General features: G+C 38.2%; 1 protein-coding gene across 1 annotated transcript in view; it reads left to right on the top strand.

Annotated features, from left to right (window-relative positions):
* babam2 (BRISC and BRCA1 A complex member 2) overlaps positions 1-24,216 on the top strand; it is an 84,974-nt gene that overhangs the window by 30,606 nt on the left and 30,152 nt on the right. Inside the window, exon 7 of the mRNA XM_086093918.1 lies at positions 20,692-20,801. Within this exon, the coding sequence (XP_085950044.1) occupies positions 20,692-20,801 (110 nt within the window). The remainder of the gene's footprint in view (positions 1-20,691; positions 20,802-24,216) is intronic.

Below are 24,216 nucleotides of genomic sequence, written 5' to 3'. Positions count from 1 at the left end.
ATTATTATTTTTATTATTATTTTCACTTCAGCAGTATGATGACTTGCCAGTTAGTGAAGGTAGAGGCCAGACAGTGGACCCTGTTTTAAATCCACATCCCATCACTGTCCTTGCTGGAGGACAGTGGATTTGGCAATAAAGCAGAAATGTGTTTAGACATAGGCACCCTTACACAGGTAGAAATTGCTTAGCTGTGGCTAGCGGCCGCAGCGCTGTGGAGGACAACCGCTACCTGGAGCGAAGCATTTGTGTGGTTTCATCTCACTACAGTGGACATGTTTACCTTCCTGCGTCTACTGGAAAGCCGCGGGCACGGGAAAGGATGCTAGTTGACTTATTATTTTAAGGGGGTGCAGCCTGTCATGGCCAAAATGAAACAGTTTGGACTGGGAGGATACAGAGAGCAGAAATGAAGGATGGTTAGTGAAATACACACGATGTATGTTGGCAGTTATGTGGGCCTTTGGGCTTTTTTACAGTCTCATTGTTTTATTGTACCTTGACTTTTTGGGTTGTCAGCATTTTTAATGCTTTACAAATACTCTTTTTATTTGTTTATTATGTCTTACTGTAGCTGTGTTTTACAGTATATGTCCTATAAGTTGATTGTTAAAAAATATGATTGTCACCTGTAAACGGCAAGGAAAACTACAGTTTTTCAAAGCATTGGCACTGGCCTGTCGATGACTAACAAAAACAATATCTGGGCCTTTATTCCAGAGGCTGTCAGTGCAGTCACCTCAGGCTCAGATGAAGAAAAAGTAGTTTAATATTAAGTTGTATGTAAAGAAATGATATCAGACCAGAGAAAAAAGAAGGAAATTGGAGAAGGTCAAGAACCACCTGATCACATCCGTAGGGATGAGTGATTGACTGCTACAATTGGAAACTCGGCCATCTCTGGCATTTGTGAATGTAGCGAAGGAAAAAGATGACATTTGAATAATTTACAGGTGATTATTAATTCATTAATATATGGAATTTATAATATCTTGCAATAAATTATTGCAGATGAGTGCTATATTTGAATTACAGGCACATATAAAGATTCAAGATTGTACGTACAGTACAGGACAAAGGTTTAGACACACCTTCTCATGCAATGAATTTTCTTTATTTTCATGATTATTTACATTGTGGATTCTCACTGAAGGCATCAAAACTATGAACACGTGGAGTTATGTGCTTTAAAAAAAAGGGGAAATATATTGAAAACACATTTTATATTCTAGTTTCTTCTAAATAGTCACTCTTTGCTCTGATGATTATTTTGCACACTTTTGGCATTTCATCGATGCGCTTCAAGAGTCGTCACCTGAAAAAGATTTCCAACTGTATTGAAGGAGTTTGCAGAAGGTGAGAACGCAAAGTGTGTGCAAGACAGTATTCAGAGCAAAGGGTGGCTATTTTGAAGAAACTAAAATACAAAACATGTTTTCGGTTACCTCACTTTTTTTAAAGTACATAACTCCGCATATGTTCGTTCTTAGATTTGATGCCATCAGTGAGAATCTACAATGTAAATAGTTCTGAGAATAAAGCAAACACATTGAATGAGGTGTGTCCCAAATTTTGGCCTGTACTGTGTATGAATGGCAAAGAACTGTCAATTGGTTATTTAGGACATTCACTCAACTCATCAAATTCTCACTTCCAGCGATTATCGTGAAAATATTTTTTAATTAATGTAGTTTTAATCAAATGTGCATCTTGGGAAAAAGACGTGTAATTAGTTTTTCAAAAGTTTTTCCTTGACAGAAAAAAATGTAGTGATTCCTCCCAGACATGACCTACTGCAATTTCAGAGTTGGGCAGTTAATATAAAGCCTTTATTACATAAATAGTGAAATTGTATGTATGTTTGTATTCTCTATTGACATGTAAGCGGAATGGATGAATTAAGTGAAAGGGACTGTGCTGAAAATCTAACAAAAACAGTTGAGGTTTGACTGTACTGTGAAAAAAAAAATCTGTTTTTGATAGTTATTCATGATGTGACCAATGTTTGGTTTATGACCAAAATATAATGGGAAATATTTACCCATCAGTAAACAAAGTGAATCAAAAATTACACCAAAAACTTGCACACAAACAGACAAACCCACATTGATGGATCACATTTTCCCCATGAAGATCATGTGGGACAAATAAAAGGACCACATCTATAGTAGCGTTACACCTACTACCCACCATAGATGTTATTTATTTGAAAATGTAAGTGTGTGCTGCTTTATCTCCTGCTCTTGTACAATATATGTATGTGCAACATGCTACTGAATGTCCAGACGGATCAGTGTGGGGTGACAGGACGTTCATGTTGGTACCCTCTGCTCTCACTTCACTTGAGCTTTGTTTGTCCCACAAGCACTGACCCTTGCCACTAGCAACAGAGCTATTGGTGGCTGTATTTTGTGGGATTTGTGTTTGTTTTGAGTGTGGTCCGTGTGTGTATTGTGCATGCGTGTGTCTTTTCTCTATGATAATTTGAACTACAGCATACAGTATGTCACAGAACTGACACAGGCAGGCAGCCATCAGCATTTTCAATGGGGATTCTCAAAACCTATTGATATGTAGGACATGTGTCAATTTAGGAATTAATTAAATTAATCTAAGTAATTCACTTGGACAGTAAAGGTATTTTTCAAATAGAAGCCACTTTTTTCCCTTCAGAAAAATAAATGGCTCATAAATGCTATTACCTCAGTTGATTGAAGCTATCGTTGGCACATGGACGCTAAAGGGTTAAGTGCTGAGCCCATTTGGACGCCACTGCTAATTTAGACAGCAGTTTCAGAGAATGCGAACAGTGTCAAATTAATTTAAGTGTGAAGTCTTACGGGATGTTGTAAATGAGTCCCTTGCACAGTAGCTACTAATGATGCTCTTCTGGTTGTGTGCACCGAGATTCTTTTATGGCAATAAACACTTCAGTAGACTCTGCTTTGTTGTGTGCATCCATATTTATGTTAGAAAGTTTAGATGAATTTTGTTCTTGTTATATTGGGACGTTTCATCGCATTTGTTCATCATGCACATAAACACACGTTTACCTTTATATGAATTGTAGTATAATGGTGATATTGTTTATTTTTTGCAATAAAAGCAGCCCTCCTTTCTGCAATTGAGTAAATAATTGCCCCCTAGACTACATTTTGAAGAAATTAAGCTTCTTCTTTTTTTAATAATGGTATTTAGTTTTTGTGAGTGAGCCAAAGGACATGGAACACACAAGCAAACATGGAAAACTCACCGTGAAAGACTTTGACAGTTGGGATTAAAACCCACAAAATTTTTGCTGTGATGTCATAGTGCTAACCACGATGATGCTGTGCTGCCCCAACTATTGGATTCAATCCCTGAACCCAACCCAAAGCTCCTTGCCTTGGGGCACATGTGCTAACCACTCTGACACTGTGCTGTCTCCTCTATAAACATTGTTTCAAAATTTTACAAAACACTTAACTGAACTCTAAATGTTTCCACAGAAATAATGCATTAGAGTGTAATAGACTCTGTAAATGTGATTTTATTTTGAAACAACCGATAATTATGCTTTTACATCTTTCACTCAGCAAATGGTGTCTCACCCCCAGTTCTGACCCCCCCCCCCCCCCTCCACCCCCCTACATTTACTCTGGTCAAATTGCATGGTTCACCAAAGCATTTTCATAAAATTATTTTTATGGATAATTTTGATTTTTCATTCTCCTGCTATTTAAAATCAGCCTCAGTAATATCTTGCAAATAGGGTGAAAAGGAAACCAAATGGTCTTCCTAAATTGTACTTGATCATTCTCCATTCACCAATGCCATTGTTACCCCACCAGAAGGTGTGAGTGTGCATGCATTTTCCCTGGTGGTCACATGGAAGAAACTAATGACAGATTGAGGGTATTTATAGGCTCGTCAAGGGAGTAGAGGGGACAAGGCGTGTTGCAGTGTTACTGGCAGTGTAGTGTTAAGCTTTAGGATTTCTCAATGGTTGAACTTAAGATTTTAATATCATTCATTTTGAAGTTTGCCAACAGTATATGCGCACCATTTGGATACAAGTGGTAGTACTTTCCACCTACAGTAGGGAAACTTAGCTGTATCTAGATTTTCTTTTTCATTTTCCCAGTCACAATAAACACAGCTTCCACGCTTCAGGGATGACGCTGAGTTTGTAGTGTCTGTCGGATATAGTATTGGATTAGGTGTGTCTCTATTCTAGAGGTCTCAAATTATTCCATACAAAATCTTTCCAGCCATGCTTGAGTGAACCTTTCCTTGTATATGGTATGCTTTTATTTTCAAGTGAAATACTGTATTCGGCTTTTACATTTTACGCTTGAGTTACTTACATTTTAGTTAAGTTTCCTTATTATCTGTTTAAACTTTTTAGTCAAGGTTTTTGTTTTTCAAGCTTTTTAACTCAACTCCTCAAGGGTGCACTCATACAGAGAATGGAATTGATTAACTTTAGCTCAGGTCCTTCTCTAAACACAGCTTTTTGTTCTGTGCAATTACTGTTTACAGTTGCATTAACCTTCATTCAATGTTCATATAATGTAAGTATAGCATTGGAGTTCTTTATCTTTTTTAGTAGGGATGGGCGAGTACCAATGCCAGGTATTGGTATCTGGCTGATACACAGCTTTATTTCAAGGTATCTGTCCTTGCGACAGTGGCCGATACCAGGATCAGCCGCCCTCTAGTGGCTGTTTTACAATCAGAAAATAGAAATAAGAAGAATAGAAAATTGCCATTAATTTCATGCAATTTTAAGGAAAAAGGATATTTTGCATATGTATGTCTTTAATTATTATTATTATTATTATTATTTGTCACTTTTTCCCCCCTTTTTTTTTATGTGTGAAAAGTACTAGTATTACAGTATTTGGTATCGGTGACTCCCCAAGAGTTGGTTACTCGTACTAGTATTGAACACCCCTATTTTTTAGCAAACTCATTGCCATTTTTCCATTAATGTCTGATTGTGACTTGAGCGCAATGCTAACACTAGACTAGCACGTCAAAGGCAGTGAACTCCTACTCTTCTACACCACGTAATAACCTGGAGGTATTTTATCAGAATAGTATGCACAATATAATCTTATTGCAAGAGTTATACTGATTCAACTGGTCATTTTATTTGAACAGTTAAGCCACACCAAAGTACCCAGAGAAACCCCACATGAAGCCAGAGGAAAACATTGAAACTCCACACAGGAAGGCCTGAGCTGAAATTGGAATGAATTAAATGAATTTATTAGTTACTTGGTTAAACATATAATGCACTTTTGGACGCAGATTGTTACAATGTTCAAGTTTTAAGAAGCTTTATAAAACATCAACTACAATCCCAATCTGTCAGAGCTGCGGTTACCTTTCCTTTCCGGTTGCCACATAATTGTCACATCTTTCTCAACTACTCATGGAGCTTTCGTTGTTGTGGTTTTCAGTCCAGCTATTGTCCCTCTTTGTTTGACAACTTTTGGAGAAGTTGAAGAAAAAACTATTTCATCACAAGTCTTTCACAATTCTCTACAGGGTCTCAAAAACAACACTTCAATGCACGAATAAACATACTTAAATACACACATATATTGACGTACACATTTTCAGGGACATGCCACTATGTCGCATGTGAATGTGACACACAAAAATTGTGTCTCATAGTGTATGACTCTTAGACCCATCATTAAGGATCTGTTGGGGCTGTGATTAAAATATCACGTCAGTCATGGCAGCCTGCTTTGTTGTCTTAACTTTTTACTGTCTTTCAATTTTGACATAACACAGTTTCTGACAAAATACATGCTATTGGTGTCGAGTAGCACAGACTGTGGACAACATTTTCTCTTTATATTTACACCACCTAACTTGCTCCAAGAAAAAGCTTGCTCCTTTTGCGTGACTCTCAGGAGATTGTCCCAAAGCAAGTGGTTGTAATTTGTGGCCTTGCCGTGCACTTGCATGGTAAACAGTGACTCAGAAGCTCAGGAATCTTAAGAGCTATAAAATAATTGTAGGTTCATCCCAAATGTCCCTATGTGGCTTGTTGCCTCAGCTCTGCATTCGAAGCTACACAAAAAAAGTTGTTTTCCCTGCTGAAGTTGCAGTGTAATGTTTTCTACAGCCCTCGAGTCTGTTCACTGCAGTCGTTATTCACCAGACAAAGATGATTTTGTCCCTCAAGTGTAGGTTAAGTGCATGTTTAGTGTTGTTGGAAAAACAGTTTTTTAAAAATGTTTTTTTATAATGATGGAAACATTTCTAGTCAAGGGGAAATTATTGTCCAAGTTTACTTTGAAAAAGAGCATTTAATAAACGATAATCTTTGAAATATCACAGAAACTGGATTTTTTTTTTTAAAGAAAATGTTGGCCTGTACTGTGTAAAAATTATTATGTAAAATTATCATTTTGTGTAATTATTTTTTTTTAGATTAATTGCATCAAAATCCTTTTTGTGAGAAGAGAAAATATCTAAAACTGTGAAATCCTTTAAATTTTAATTTAAACATCTTTCGGGATCATGATTTTTTTGGGGGGTGAAAATGTAATGACAGTTTCATGTAATTTTAGTGATAGAGATTTTGATTGTGGCTGCAGTCTTCTAACTTGCAAATGCAAAAGAAATATTGGATATTTTTCAGAAATCATTTACAATTTACAGTTAATACTAACTCTGAAAATACAAAGCTAAAAAATACAGAATACAAAGCTTGTTGTGATTAAATTAAGGAAAATTTAATATATCAAGCTGCATTCATTTTGATTTCATTGTGCTTTTGAAAGTCCTGTTGCAAAGTGATGGCATGTCTGTTTAGCATTGTGACATGGCATTTAGTAGGAAAGCAAGTTGCCCAAAAGACATCGTCAAGTAATTGCCAGTTGTGGCTTCACTAATGCAGTGTACGATTGAAATCTGAAAAGGCCAGCCAGTGCTTCCACGCAGATAAACAATTATGTGGCTTTTTAATGGTAGATGTATTATAGCTTGGTATACGCTTGAAGATGAATTCAAATGTCACACATCTCTGAAACAAAAATGGAAAGTAGGTGTAAATTAGGAATTCTTACTCTAAAAATGTGATTATCATTCCTTTATACTGTATCTGTTACTGAATGCTGGTATATTTTCCCAGGGCCTGGCTAGCTGGCTTTATGAATGGATGGATGGATGGATGGATGGGTGGGTGGCTGGTTGGGTGGATGAAAAAAATACTACTAATACTTAATTGATTAATTAATTTGATTAGATTAGATTAATTGCTTTGATTTTCCTATTTTATCCATATCGCTCTTAAAAAGTTGGTAATGCGGTTTCCATTCTGAGTTTTGAAGTGTGCTTGCCTTGACAGAAGTTTTTTCTTGTACTTTAAGTTTGTAATTGTTACCTCTGGCAAGTAGGATCTGTGATCTCCTTCTCCCATGAATTTTCACTTTGATTGTCTGTCTGTAGGATTATGCAAAACTGGTAGACAGTATGACCCAAGAAAAATCTCATTACATTTTGGAGTTCAAAAAGGGAAGATTCAGGAGTAACACCGGCAGATTTACTACATGGGAAATATTACAGATACATCTATGGACAAAAGTCAGTAGCAGTTTAAATAATTTTTGAAGAATGGGTTATTGGTCTTGGTGGAAGTTTGTGCTTCATTTTGACTTCCTTTCTTGTTGATCTTTCAGCCTTCTTGTCAGAGCTTTAAAACATAACCATCCATTGGTGCATTTCATATGACCAACATATTTAGAATCCTTCCAGAGGCCACTGCCAGGTGGTCTAGCACCTGGTAGTCCACACTTCTAGCCTGCTGAGAAAATGTCACAGCAAGTTTAATAGGAGTCTAGCTGAAGCTGCTTCTCATAATAGTAACATGCTTTCATCTTGTGATAGTTGTGTATGACCTTTCTGAATTCAAACGACACCTGTGCCTGTGGGCATGTAAAATAAATCACATAATTATCCATCTATAGTCATTAACGCACGTGACTTATTGCCAAGACCTCCCTGGAAAAAAAAGACATCTGTTGAACTACTGCAAGTACAAAACATACCAGGCAAACCCATCAATTCCATCACTACTAAGGCCTAGTCTACACATATTTTGCAAACAAGAGTAAAGCTGTCAAAATTAATTGATTAATCGAGAAGTAATCAATTATCATGGAAGAATGATGATTATTTTCTGTGTTCAATCAAAATAAGCAATGACCGAACAACATAATCAATTTAAAAAAGGTTGACGAGTACATCAATCCCCCCTTTTTTTTTTATCACTATACTAATATGAAATACTAAATAAACAACAATCACAGATTAATAAACAAAATGCTTTTGTAAAACATTTAAATACGAAATAAAAATGTATTCGGTTATTCGAATAATCGATAGACTAATCAATAGTGACAGCAGTAAATGCGAGATATTTTTCTGCAGTTTGCTTAGGGTTGGGCAATAAATCAAATTAATTCGATTAATTCGTCATTTTAAAAATCAACGATCAGAAAATTAGCTAAATTGTGAAATTGAGGTGCACATAAACAAATACACTAGTCTTCTGGACTATTAAAACTGTTTTGTTTTGTAAATTGTATTATCAAAATTCGAAATGTTATTGAGAGTTGTAATTTTGCACAAGTGGCAGAATGCTAGTAACAAACAACTTAATTGTGGCATTTTAACACTTCATGCAGAAACTAAGAATGTTAAATTTATATTAAAACTGATTTGGAATCAGTATACATTATTGTTGTCTGAACATTTTTGTGCAGGATTTATTTATTTAATAAATGAAACTGAAATGTTTGTTGTGTTTATTACTTTGATTAAAATCCAAATAATCCAAAATGACTGGGGGAAAAAATATATAAATTGTATTTTTTGGTCATATTGCCAAATATTATAAGTTTGCTCTGCCACCCACACGTTTTGATTGTTTTGATTCAAAATGTAGGTTCTAAAAACTCCGGCTAAAGTGGAAATTTGTGGATTTCTCCAAAACAGCATTTGGCTGTGGACATTCGTAACTGGAGATTTACGTCATCACTCTACATATGTCACTCACATACATACCTCAAGAAACTCTTTCCTTTGTTTGACTGCTTTGTTCTTCTCACCTGCTCGGTGTCTGATGCAAAATCACACGGCTCCACGTTGGATGAGATCGAAGTAATGGGCAAGGGAGCAGACTTGTCCAAGTTGTTTCAATGCCAGAAGACATGGTGGTAGATAAAAAGGCTGTTCATACTTGACAACCCTCCAGTGTTGCTTTATTTTAAAAAATGCTGCAAGGAAAAGTGTGACAAAATAGCTCAAAATATATTTTGAAAGTCTCACAGAGAAAGTTTGATTTCAGTTGTTGCATTCCAGGGTGACGCAACCAGCTTTAGGAGGCAAGTATTTTTTACACACAGGGCCAGGTAGTTTAAAATGTTTTTGTTTGTTTTTTGCCATTCATAAATAAATCGCCATTAAAAAATGACATTTAGTTTTTTTGGGTTATCATTGTGTGGTATTTACATTTATTTGACTATCTTCAATGCTGGAGTAGGGAAACTATGCAACAAAGTAAAAATTTGGGCAAATGCTTTTTCACAGCATAATTTGTGTCATTAAAGCAGTAAAATGCTACAAGCCTTTAAAAAGAGTGATTGCTGAAATATTATTTGAAGGGACTAATTCAAAGATTTCAAATTCATTATAAAAAATGTAAAAAATTAAATAAAAAAAGTCACAGCCGTTGGATTTGCGGAAGGAGCTCAAATTCTGCCCCCAAATACTCCAGTGACCCCAACACGACTCCCTCATATCAAAGGTCACGCTTTACTCTTGTCTCCCTTGGGGATTTCGATCCACTGTCACCCCCACCCCTTTAAGCCACCCACGCTATTTCTCCACATGAACATTCCCACCTACCTGCTTGAGCTTGAAACCCCTGCAGAGCAGTCGAGTATTCTCAGGAGAGCATCCACTCCACCACCCCCCTTTCCTGCTCTTCTTCCTCCGTCCCCAACACCATTCTATCCCCCCCGCACACAAACACACGCACACACAAACGCACTTCCCCACGCCTCCATGGAATTACTTCCATCTGGCCTACTTTCCGCCCTCGCTGTATATCAAGTTGTACATCGCATGTTGTGTTTCTATAACACCTTCAAATGTTCATCTTCCCATTGCTGTGTTGTTTTCTTCTTTTCAACTTTGGGGGGGGTCATTTGGCTTTCCTTTAGCTCTGAAATATCTGCCCTTCTGCTTTCTGTAGTCTTCCCATACCCAACCAATAATATACTTTCAAATAAACCACATAAAATACCATATTTTAAATCAGCATTCATTTAATTAAAGCCACCTTGAGATAAACATTTAGATAGAATTTGGAGTATTGTGTCTCGTGTTTTGTGTTTGCGTGGTAATACAAGCAGTGGAGGTCATAGTATCATTTTAAGTGATGCAAATTTAATGCATGCTTCTGTTACTTTAATTTGGCTTTGTTTAGCAAAATCTTAAATAAGATCCAAATAATAATAAATACTTAGATCTTTTATAAGAGGTAGATAGTTTTTTTGTTTTCGTTTTTTTTTATTGTGACCCTGGAGGAATTAAATAGCTCTCGCGCCTCTTCACCTTTTTAAACTATCTACAAGGTCTGCTCTGTAAACTGTATATCAAACATAGAACTACACAATAAACAGAACTGATAGGCTTCATCAAGGCACATATTTATAAATGTATGTATTAATCTCCGGTATCAATCTAAGTATTTCTTCTTAAATGAGACGTTTGTGATTGCTCAGACCTATGGTAATGACAGCCTTTATTTGCATCTTGATCATATGTATTCATAATTCTATCGAGCTCTTATAATTCACAGTTTAGGACAAAAGTGCCATTAACCCCAAATTAGGGGCCAATAGGTTGCATTGGTCCACAAAAAAACTGAATAATCTCATTAACAGTGCAGTGGGACAAAAACACCCCGCAACACTTTCAGCGAAGCACGGTTAATGCAATTACAATTTTGCCTTGAGAAATGCCACTACAACCTTAACTATTGCACCACTGTCTTCATTTTAAATTTCACATTTTCAGCTTAATGTCTGCAGTGAGAGCCATTGTCTTTTTTCAAAAGATATGTTCAATGTGAAATCAAGACGCAATTGATTATAAAACACACACAATGCAAGCACTGGTGGTCAGATTCAACTGGTACCAACTTTAATGAGAATTAACATACAGCAGCCAATCAGTGACTCTGAAACACAAAATGCATGTTATATTGCACATGCAAGTGATCATACTTGAGTCATCCTTTGTGGCCAGAAGCCCTAGCATCACACCCTTTGCATATGCACAAACAACAAAGGCCACAACATGCTATCACTGACACATTAGTGGCACTTGGCTACAGTCACTTAATGACTTGTTTCAGTGAAATATGATCTGCGTGCATATCAATGACACATCCATTTGTCATATTGTACTTGTTCCAAAGAACTTTGCTTTTGGCCTGGTTCCCATCTCCAGCAATGGTATATTTAACAAACACACAGTTGACTTTATTGCTATAAACATCATTTAATTATCTGTATTTTTTTTTCAGCAAGATATGTCACTGGTGGTTTGTTTTTAGTTGTACAGGCTAGTGATAGACCGATATGTTTTTTTTTTTTTCAGGGTCAATGCCGGTACCGATTATTAGTAGTCAAGGATGCAGATAACCGATATTTCAAGCCAATATTAATTTGCAGTAAAAGGGAAAATATGTGTAAAAAAAAAAACTTTGTTTAAATGCCACTAAGCATGTTTGTTAAAACAACTTTTCAAATTTTCAACACTTTGAAGGTTTTTTTTTTTAATTTTAAGCATTTAAAGAATAGACAGCTTTGCTTAAAAATTATAACAAAAATTGGAGGGAGCTTCCAGGGTCATTATTCTAGTGTTAAGCTAAATTAAAAACTAAGCAAGTAAATAGCTCCCTAAAGTTTTCTACTGTAAATAGTTTTCCAAAATGTCTAAATAATTTATTAATTTTAAAAAAAAAAGTCAATTTAAAAAAAAATTAAAAGTGTAGGGAGTTCCCAGTGTCAGCATCAGCTTTTATAATGTGAAGTGGAAATTCAAATAAATCTATAGATGAAAACTTACCTACAGTATATCTCACTGAGCAACAAACGCATGCAAATGTAGCTAATTTGGGGTTTCAAAAGATCTTTGCAGAAAGTGAATAACTGTCTGAACATGTTCAAAATATCTTTTCGACAAGTGAAAACTGTGACCAATTCTATGGATTTTTTTTTTTTTTTGCTACGTTAGCAAGCATTCAATACTCAGTGAGATACCAGCTATATTGGCCTTCAGATTCGTAAAAAGGTCGATGCCGATATTTGGCATTTTGACAAATATCGGCACCGATAATCGTCCCGGCTGATAATCGGTCTATCCCTAGTACAGGCATTAATTATATCACATGGATAACCTCGGAAAATTCTGTAACAGGTTCCATTGAAAGGATTTTGCCGCCCCCAATCGTAAAAAGATCACGTAATAGTACATGGGGGAGGGGGGGGGGGGGGTTTGTATTTCACTTTGCTATTAACTCATTTGCTCCCCAAAAAGTATAAATATGTTCTATTTTAAATATTACCATGCTCCCAAAGACATATTTATACTTTATATGTTTTTTTTTATGCTAGAGCATACAGAAGGATTTGATGCAGCCTCTGACCCGAAGAGAATGCTTGAAGCAATGGTGGTTATTACAAAACCAGCAGGTGGCAACAGAGTATAAGAGATCAACCAGGGCCATGTTGCAAAAAGCTCTTTCCCCCACTGTTTTAAACCGATTTGTGAATAATGATGAAACTTAGCTATATTCGGTTATATTATATATATTGCTGCAAAACGGAAACAGATAGAAATATATTTTTTCCTGGTGAAAGAAGAAACTCTAATCTTTTGGTAGGTTCCATGTTTTTATAGCAATAGAACACAAGAATCTGTGGGCCTTGCAAAATCAGTCCGGTAAAATAACCGGGAGCAAATGGGGTTGCTTCAGTGAAAATGGCAGGAAGTGAATGAGTTAATAACATCCCTGTTTTCGTCACTGACTGGTTACTGTGGAGTTTTACAGTGTACTACTAAATACTTTTTTTTAATGCTTCTGTGCCACACCTCTTATAATTACACATCTCTAAACAAAGAACTGACTGTACTGTACCTATTTAGATTGTCAAACAGTACTTGGGACTTGAGTGTTAAGGTGTGTTGAGGCCCATATCATGACTTCCAGGTGGAGCATGTGTGTTCTTTAATCCATTGCGCATTGTGTTCATGACAGCATTAATCCTTGGCCTTCTTTCTCCACAGCTATGAGCCAGCCTGGTTAATCATCTACCAAACTTGTCACACCACAGTGTAAAGTCAAAGTATGAGATGAGGGTTTGTACGGAAGGAGTGTTTGGGAGAAAGGGAGACAGGCACAGGAAAAGGTAAATATTTCAGATGAGGACGTTAGGTCCTCTTGGATATGCGTGCCATTTGGGTTGTGGTGATTTGTGCTTGCCCTGGCATGTTTTGTAATTTGAGGTGGAGGGTGCAGGATTGTCATGGCTCCTGGAGTGCACCGCTGCCCTACTCCTCCCCTCGCCACAAGCGGCAGCCCCACCTAATCATTAGCAATCATATGCTCAACTTTATTTCTCAAATCACAACATTTCATGTCATGGAATGAGACGTTTTAGCAGCTTTCAACAGTTGACCTTGAGACTCTTGCCTTTCTTTGATAGCAAAGGTTTATGTCAAACCACCAAAGGGCTGACACAAACAACTGGGTAGGTCAGACAAGTATTATTGAACATGTTGTAACATTGTGTCATTGTTGAACACAGGGGAATTTAGACGCCTGGTATCAGTACGCCTGCACAAGCTGCAATGCGAGTATACTTGCAAACCTGCTTGTCAAGAAAAAAAAAAGATTATCCATGATTTTTTAAAATTGTATTAGTTGCAGTTGTGCGCATTTCTTTAAGCAATTATTTGTTCCAGTGAAGGCCCAGAAACACCTGTTAGTGACATTGTAACGCCCTCCAAGAGGGCAGGAGTGATGCCTGCAGATGCCTCTGTGAGCAAAAATTCTGACTACAACAAGATGTAAACCACTTGTACAAAAAATTCTGGGAGAAAATTCAAGAACAGAAAGTTTACCAAAGTAATGAAAAAGATCTACTTGAGATTCCAAACATACAGTAAAATCTTATCTGTGAAACTCAGTGGATTTATTGTCAAGGCTTGGTCTTACTGGCTTCTCCAATGAGATGATTAATCAACGTTGGTAAAGTAACACGACTGCAACCGCAAAATGAGCATGGAAGTCACAGAAACATTTTGTCTGCCAAAATATGTGTGGACGAACTGATTGGGAGATAATTCAACCTGTAGCAAGATAATGATCCAAAACTCATTACCAAAACAACAGAGGTAAAAATAAAGGCAAATTAATGTAGTCATTTAGACTGACCAAGTCAATTTTCATACTTAAACTATCTATTGAGCACACATTTTGTCTGCTGAAGAGGAGATTGAACCCAACGGGCCTGTCTGTTTCAATTATTTTGTTCACCTAAAAATCGTATCTCATATTCATCTATATTCAGGCACCAAGTTCACTTGAGTGGTTGTGTGTGCCCAATGATTGGGACTGGCAGTCAGTCCAGGGTTTACCCCGCCTCTTGCACAAAGTCTGCTGACATAAAATCACCTCTAATCCTAATCCTAAACAAGTTATTGCAGTAATGGACAAATAGACCGTCTATGTATTATGCTGCTTTTACATGAAAATTAGGATGCATCTGGATTTATTAGTAATATATTTTTTTCCTTGTTTTCTGTTTTTGCATGTTTAGAGGAACATGGACAGCAGATGTGCACTCAATATGCATTTGTTTTCATAATAATGAGAAACCATTGTTACCGGTAAACAATACAGCATGTCCTCATTTAGAGACAGACATTCCAGACTAGTGGAGACTAAACATTTGAATTCAGATGCAATTTTCAGTTGTTGTTTTTTTTTTTTATTTATTTTTTTTTTTTTTCAGTTTTAATGACAGTGACATGATACATTTGTTTCAGGTTCTAAATCTGCCTAATAACAGGCAAATAAAAAAATATGTAAAAAAAATAAAAGTAGGACAGCAATGATGTGTGTATGAATTAGTTATGGTCAAATCTCATGCAGTTGCTAATCCGTATGTATGCCCAGCTTCACCTTAATAGGTTTCGCAAGAGTCACGTTTGATATCCAGAAACAGTTCATGCCTTCCTTTAGTGATTTCATGTTGTGATGTTCACAATGTCAATTTCTCGTTACAAAGGATGTTATTCATATACTTGCTGGTGCACTCACAGCTGGCCTAGGAGCTGGAGATGTCCTTGCACAACAACTGTGCTGTCAGTCAAGCCACCCCATTACATCAGGCATGACATTTAAAGTTGGGCGAAGAAGGCGGACGGTCTCTTTACCTCCTCCGTTGTAGGCCTGCAGTCATGCCCCTGTGTTGCCTCTGTGGATGAATGTGTTTTTGTGTGTTTTGACTTTGGCCAGGCTTGGTCTGGCATAAGGACAGCTGTCACATCTCCAGCCTGTCACTTGAGACACAGAGGAGATGCCAGAGGCCAGGGCATCAGGAGACACAAGGACGGACACAGGGGAAAGAGAGCTCTGTGGTTGTGTGTGTGCGCAGCCATGTGTCCGAAAGACTAACGGGGGATGGAAGACGTGGGGTGGCGGCCGTGAAGGGGTGGACCGGGAGGCACCCTCTAACCTTGATGTCCACACAGTACTGCACATTATTCACCCACCACTTTCTTAAATCTAGCCCTTGAGTAGTTGAGTCACATTCTCTCAGGGCAGGTAGTAAATACTTCTTTAACGTCCGACCATCTCCCCTGCAGGACGCCCTGTTTTTTGTTTTGTTTTTTACTCTCAATCCTCTGACCGAGTGCTCAGTGCTCATTACTCTCCAAAGACAAGGTTGTCTTCATTAAGTTTCTGCCTGTGGAGACAAAGCTTATTTTTGTTTGCTAGCATTTTACATAAGCAATTCTATTTGCTTAATAGAGCTTAAAGTAGATCTATTTTAACATGTCGATGATGTCCCAACAATCTGTGATCTTTGCTCACTTTAGCCATCTATTTTATGAACCCCTTATCTTCACTCAGGTCACACTTATTACCCTCTTATGAGAGCCGCTGCTCAAGCCACCCCCCTCTGAGGGTCAGAGAGAACATGGCTTTGTGCCACCTTGAGGATCAGGGGCAGAGCGTTTTGAGAATAATAACTACATCCATCCACAAAATCAGCAAAGGCATTCATTTGTCTTTTACACTAAGCCGCAAATCCACTTGAAATTTCACTGCTGATCTGTGCAAGTGGAGCAGCTAAACACTATACTGTATTGATTTGCAGTGGAATAGGGTAATAATGAGGTTGTTTGTTTTTTTTAAGCATCCCAAAAATTTAAACGGGACATTTTATGGCAAACTGTATAAGAATTTCTCGTACAAGGCATATGAGAAATGAGAATATTTATTTAAATAATTCCCTGTGATTAATACTGGCAAATACTTTGGAAGCATCTTAAAAAAAAAAAGTGAATTAAATATTACCTTTAAGGCATAAATACACGTGTGAATAATATGCTGCTTTAAAATGGATTGTCCTTTTCAAGTATTTTGACCCGAGCAACATAATTTTAGTTTTGGGACAGTAAGAAGGCTAATGCTATTGGCCACATCCAGACTGCCGACTTCATCAGCTTTATCCTTGTTAACACGAAAGAACAAAACAGACAACACTGAGTCTGGTAGCATACAATAAATACAAGGCTAGTAAAACTGAGCAAGGAGAGGAGCTAACCTTATGTTCAAAATGTTCAGCACAAATATGATCTCATCCACTTACTTTGTCATTTGGCAGATAATTAATGGCCTCAACCACTTCATTTGACATGACTGTCAGAATCCTTGTTGTTACATTATTCACTTTGTATGGTTTCTTGAGAACACAGTTAAAGGCGCATTGTTAAAGATTTTTTTTTCTCCATCATGCATGCTCCACTAATGCCCAGATGAGTACAAAGAGCCCTGACTTTTTGACTGTTACTGCCTATCAGCTTATATCTTCTTTTCAGTATGGAGTGTTCGGGATAAAGTGGTGGAGGGTGCTCGTCCCCGCAGACATCTACATCTAGTGTTGTGTGAGCTAGCATATGACGGATGGAAACTGAAAAAAAAACAAGAAGAGGTCGGCTTTTTGTCCAAACTCCACTTCAGAATCCAAGAAAACTGAAAAACTAGCATTTTTTTTCCAGCCCATGTAATCACACGCGCACCATGCACAAGCTTGACACAAAGGCTGCAGTTACGCTTTGGGTCAGAGGTGACAGTCACAAGTAAAAAAGGGTCAAACTCCACAATGCATCTTTAAAAAAGGTGCCGTTACAGTATATTATTCGTTCAAGGTATTCCATCAGCACAACAGGGTAAAGTTATACTACAAACAAGAATTCACTTCGCTCCATAATAAATGGCATTGAAAAGCTTCTCAGCTGTAGTTAAGTTATCCTTCATAGATTACTCATTTATACAAATAAAACATATTTAATATTTTTAAATAAGATAAATACAGTACTTGTATCTTGCATTAATTTACCTTTTGAGTTTAAATATTGGCCAAACTGCCCATGTCCTACTCAGGGTTTGGAAATTGTAAATGCTGTAAGAGACATTATGATTAGGGCTGTCACTAACTAATCTTTACAGTCGATTATCCCATCGATTATTTCATCAATTACTCAAGGATTTGCCCGAGGGAGCCCAGGCGCACACACCAGAATGAGCAGCACATTGTGCACTAAACAATACATTAATTAAATGGGTTAAGTTTTGCTTGTTTGCTGTACTGATGTGATATAACTTGTAGCAGCTCTTTGCTGTCTGTTGGAACGAGATGAGTCTGAATCACACCATGAATAGGCTCTCCCCAGCAGCTCCCATGTCTCAGCAGGGCTTGTCCCTGTGTACAAGCTAGCCCATGTTCTTCCTCTGGCCCTCTTCACCTTCCTGTTAGTTCTCATCCATCTGTGTTCCCTGTCCCAGTAGGAAAAAAAATCACCTTTAAAGACAAAAACAAGACTTGACAGCTACAAACTGGAGCAAAATAATCTTCTCCCAAACCACACAAACCACTGCAGCCCCACATCTTCATGCCTGTTCCTATCTGTCCCATATCGTCAGCGGCAGAAGCCGCCGGCGCTGCTGTGAGACACAGAGCAGTCCTTGTTTACTGATGCAGACTATATTGATGTGAGCTGATTCCATCAGGCGACACTTTTGGATGCCACATACCCTGCCATCTTTCACTGCCTCTTTTCTACTCCCCATGCTTTAGCCCCAAATGTATCTGCCGCGACAAGACGTACTTTCTCATAGTGAGCAAAAGGGCATCTGATATTCTGCAGTGAAAAAGTCTTTGGCCACTACTTTATTGCTTGCTTTGACCACTACAACTTTAATGGCCAGTTTTACAGCAGTCATTTTGAAATGGTAAACAGACAGATGGACAAATAAACCCAAATATGAGGAAAATGCCTGCGTTGAAAAATAAAAATGCATCTCGCTGCTGGCCCTAAAGGCTGTCTGTTGCGCTATTTTTTTTAAGCTATACTAAATTGTGATTTATTATATTTTGGGGGGATTCTTCTTTCTAATTCTTCTTCATATGTTCACTAAATGAATTTCTTCATCCACCAATCAGGCAGATTTTTCCTCAAGTCAGAGATTAGTTTGGTTTTGTAATCAGCAGTCCAAAATGTGTCTAATTAGCTCATGGCTCTGATCACATTTGAAGCCCCTTTGCTACAAACTGGTTGAACTGTGCCTCCGTCCATCATGTATGTTGGTTAGACTTCCCCTCACCACAGCGAACAGCAGCAATTATATCAAATGGATGAGTTCAAACCATCTGTAAGACATTTGATTATCACTGCAGAGCCTTTGTCAAGGGAGGGAGAGAGCGAGCCCATAATATTTGATGTAAAATTGCACTAATGACAGTGCCTGAGAAGTGGCCATGCTCTAGGAAATATATCACACAATGAGAAACTCGAACCTCTGAGAGGCAGATGAAGGTTTTAGCACGCAGCTTCGGGTGGCCTCTGTATCCATCTCACACATGACTTGATTGGTGCTCCAAGTCATCAGCTCAGCTTCATGTTGCAGATGTTGAAACTAATGTAGCATGAAACTAAACAGATGTTTCTTCTGGTGTCTTTCCTCTTCTGCTTTCTACAGACAATGATATTTTAGGACTTGAACAATTCTTTTCCCACTTACATTATTGTGGTCTATGTTTGTAGGACAGTGGTTCTTAGCTGTGTTGGGGAGGTACTGAACCCCTATGTGCATTCACTGAACCCTTCTTTATTGAAAAATAAAATTTTATTTTATTTTATTTTTGTTCAAAGTTAAGACATAGGGATAGTACAGTGAGGAATAGAAGGATGTATTCCTTTAGTTTTGTTAGATAGTACAGGAGAATTTATGTTGCAGATATTTGTCCGAGAGAGATTACACAGATTGGCCAAGCAATGTGGCGTGATCACCTCTAGCCAATAATGGTCAAGTGGGGGGTGTTATAACGAAACATACACAGGGCAAAAAAAATATTGTCATTTTACAATACATATCTTGCACTGACAGTTTGCCTTAAATTGGAAAAAAATTCAAATTCACACGTCCTCACCACGCACACACACACACACACACACAGAGCTACTGGTGCCTAACTGTAGGGTAACTGCAGCTCCAAAACGAGCGCACCGTACCATACTTGGCGCATGCATGCTAAAAACAAATGTTAGCATGTATGCTAAAATACGGTAACAAGCATTCTACCATGTGTTTTAAAATGGCAACTGGAGTAAAATAGTGAGTTCAGTAGTACTTTATAATTCAACTATTAAACTCACGGTACTCACGTTATTCGTTGGCGTGCACCGTAACAGCCGTTCACAAACCATTCACACACCGCGGCGCGGCCGGTCCGGCCTCCCAGTTTGTTTTTGTGGATCTCTCCAATGCCTCTCCAGCGGTTGGATCCTCCCAGAATGATGGCAAGCCTCGACGTTTTCTTGCTTCCTCCCCTTCCGAACCATGGATTCATTGATGTGGAATTATCTCACGACTGCTCTATTCCCATGTACAACTGCGTAACTGATAGATTGCAGTTTAAATTGTGCCTTGTAAGCATATCTCGACTTTAAGCTGATGCCATTTACGGAGTTCCGCCGGAGTTCGAGTAGTCTCCGCGGATAGCGCCCGGTCGCTACACATCGCCAAATGGGTGGGGTCCAAACGGGGTAAACGGAAGGAACTACAGGAGACAGGAGGTCATACTGCAGTCTGGCGTTTCATTTGATCTCTTTTTATTCACTTTCTCGTTCCATCTCCACATTCGAATACATACAGCAACAACTCTCTTCTGCCTTTGCCGCTTTGTGTATTTTGACTAAATGAACCATTTTTCTAAGAAGCCTGGGAATTATTTTAAATTGTTAAAGTAAATGAATAATGTCTCAGTTACCACACATCTCTCAGAAATACAGTTATATATTTTCTTTGTTCTTGCCTAGGACACAGCATTGGACCCTGGAGAAGATGTGGCTCTTCTCTCTGTAAGCTTTGAGGATGCCGAGGCTACTCAAGTCTTCCCCAAACTCTACCTTTCGCCAAGCATTGAACAGTAAGTACATCATTTGCAGCCACAGGAAGCAGAGCTAGAGGAGTTTGGAAATAAAGATGTTGAGATTCTCTTCATGAGTAACCAGGTTGGGTAGGATTAGAAGTGAGCTCATCAGAGGGACAGCCAACGTTAGATGTTTTGAAGACAAAATTGTACAGACCAGACTTAGATCACGTGGACACATTCAGAGTAGTCATAGTGAGTGTATTGGTGGAAGGATGATGAGTATGGATCTGCCGGGCACGAGCTAGAGGAATACCTAAGATAAAGTTGATAGATGTAGTGAGGAAAACATGAGAGCAGTTGGTGCTAGCAGGATGCTTTAGATAGGCTCAGGTGGAAAAGGATGATGTGTTGTTTTGACCACTAATGGGACAAAACCAAAGAAAAAGAAAACAAGTCCTGCTATTATTCTGCTTTGTGAAGTTGCAAGAAAAGTGTGTGATGTATGTTTGGAATTATCTGCATAAAGTAATCATAACATCGGATCATATCTTCATCTAGTAAGTCACATGAATAGACACACACACCTTGATTCATTTGTATTTTATTTGGCATAAAAATTGTACGTTCATAAACGTTTACGGTGCAGTGTGTGAAAACTATTTGAATCTCTTGTCTAATGACTTCTCCAAGAGAGCTAATTAGTGGCAGATATATGTGTCTTTGGGGAGAGAGTTGTTTCAAAATTATTCACGCTAATAAACGAGTGATTTTCACGTGTTTTTCAGATCCACAAATGTATCCGCAAGACCTTAATTTGTTTCCCTTGAGCTTGTTTTGCCCACTCAGAAGACAATCTTCTGCTACCTCTTTGGCCGTTGCTGCTTTAGCGGAGTAGAAAATTTAACAGTAGAAGAACGTCTTGTTGAGAATTTCCATTTTGATTTGAGAGAACCACTTCATGTGCTGTTCAAACAAGATTGGTGTATGCTGGTTGTTATGAAAAAACATGCGAATCAGCAAAAAGTGGGACTGGCAGGTCAGCCTCTAAATACCCAGATGTCTGTCAGTCCATGCTAAGACAGATTCTTTATAAATGGAGAAAGTTCAGCGCTGTTGCAACTCTTCTTAAGCGTGGCCATCCTGGAAAGATAACTGCAAAAGCACAGTGATCACAGTGCAGAATGTTCAAGAGGTGAAAACAAATCCCGGAGTGTCAGCTAGACTTAAAACCTATATCTCTGGCATTTACACACTGTTGATAATTTATTAAAGTAAAACATTACCTGGATACTTGTGATAATTTGTCTAAATTGTTTGCCTTTTGCTGCTCATTAAGACTTGGCATGATTATCTCGCTGAAGTGGGTACGTGACCGGATTTTATAACGCGGCTCAAGCACATTTAGCACCTGTTTAGCTTTAGCTTTAGCTCAGTCGGATTCTGCAGCAAAGATCTGCTTAAATGCCACAACAGGGCATTTTTGCTTCAAATGGTTGGCCAGGCCTGATATATTTCCATTTTCATGACTTTTTCGTGTCACAAAGCTCACCTACCATAATGTTTTGTCTACCCACCTACTTTTGTCATCACTGTATTTTACCGGGTTGCCAAAATGCTCACTTACATGCGACTTGCAAGATATAGGAAGGCTTTCAAGTTTCTCTGCTATGCCGCTAGCCATGACTACCACTTTGCTTAACTAGTGTGTGTGGATTGAACACGCTGCTTCATGTGAACACACTTTTATTTTATTTGTTTACCAATCAATCTGCAGACCATTATGCACTGAACCATTGCGAATGAACCGTACGGGTCACAAATCCAAGATGGCCCGTTGCACCACTACTTGTCTCGTCTTGGTTGAGTTAGCGTATGTATACATCTGTCAGGTCAGTTTATGTGCGAGTGCGCTAGTCCACAGTATGTGTTTGATTTAATACATGCTTGTGGGTTTTATATTGTGAATAAATGTGTCTGTGATCACGTTTTTGTCGCACTAATGAGTGACGCTCGTTTGCGCACGCGTGCGTTTGTGAGTGAGTGAGTGTGAGGGAGAGCGAGAGCGAGAGAGTGTGCCAGGTATGGGCCCACTCTGACCCCAGGGCCCATCGGTCTGGGCTTTCGTGCTTAGAATAATCTTGACCTGATGTTTATTTACAAGCACACGCCCCGTCGCACCAGGTTAACAGACCTCTGCCCCTCCTCATGCGCCTCTCCCTCCCCTTGTTCAGTGTTCTCTCATCTCCTCTCTGCCGCCTGTTTTTTTTTCTGCTTAACTGTTTTTTCCTTTTTTATACTATCAGATGCTTCCCCTTCGATTCAAACATAGGGGTATGCTTGACCACTTATGTCTCATCTTATCTTTTATTGACAGACATTTACTCAAGTCCCATAAAATTGTGATTAAATGCATATTGTGTGTGTCTGAAAGCCAACCAAATACTGTTTCGTCACAGTTTTTCCACTTGTAACCACAAGACCAACTACAGTAATTAAATCTAGCATATCCAGGTTATTATGTTACGCGTACACTTATGCATACACAGTGTATTATTACTGGCAATCAGTGTTTAGGCATTTTACTTTATAAATGTACTTAGTTATAATTACTTATTACTTGCTTTAAAAAGTAATTGAATCACTTCATAATAAAAGTAACTCATTACCAGGCAAATTATTTTTACTACTTTAAAAATGCTTTATATCACATAATTGTGTTTTTTGCTGCTACCAGAGATTTCAGTTCTTTTTTTCTTTTCTTTTTTGCCACTACCAGAGATTTAAGTATGTTTATTTTTATTTTGGTATTGTTTTTTTTTTTTTTGCAGTGGAAAAGCATTGTGTATTATTTTAGTTATATAAAGTATAAACTCCCATTATTTTTTGCCCATCTTCTCATACATTGCTTGTATTGGATCTCATTAGTGTGCAGCTGTATTTAACAAGGTGGCCATTTAGCATGTACTTAATAGTGTTGTTCCGATACCGATACTGGTATCAGCAGAGGCCCCGATAGGCAGGACAGCTTTTTCATGTTGAGAAAAAAAATAAGTTCGGAATCGGTATCGGCATCGGACGATACTGCAAAGCTGGGTATCTGTATTGGGGGGCCAAAAAATAATATCGGAACAACCCTAGTACTTAATACAGCCTCTAATGGCAACCCTTGGCTTCCAGTTTTAATTACGTACATATTTTTGCTTTGCTGTGGCTGTAAGGGTTCCTAATTTAAATGTGCATTTTGCTAGCACTTTCAGCATACATTGTGTGTATGTTACTTTTTTGCAGTTTTGCTCAAGCTTCTCCTCCTTTGCCAGTTACATGAGGAGATGAGACAGAAGGAGGCTAAAGGCAGTGTGGTGCAGCGTTTGAACTGAAGAGCTCTGGCGCAGAAGTATGAAAAAGGGTGGTTGACGGTGCTGCAGAGGGGGGTTTGATAAATGAGGAAAGCAACAGTGCAAATGCAGAA

Source organism: Leptonotus elevatus, chromosome 14, assembly GCF_054856555.1.
Source record: "Leptonotus elevatus isolate MCC_2025b chromosome 14, RoL_Lele_1.0, whole genome shotgun sequence".
Lineage (NCBI taxonomy): Eukaryota > Metazoa > Chordata > Actinopteri > Syngnathiformes > Syngnathidae > Leptonotus > Leptonotus elevatus.
Note: the sequence above shows the minus strand (reverse complement) of the source record. Positions and strands in the feature narration are given on the sequence as shown.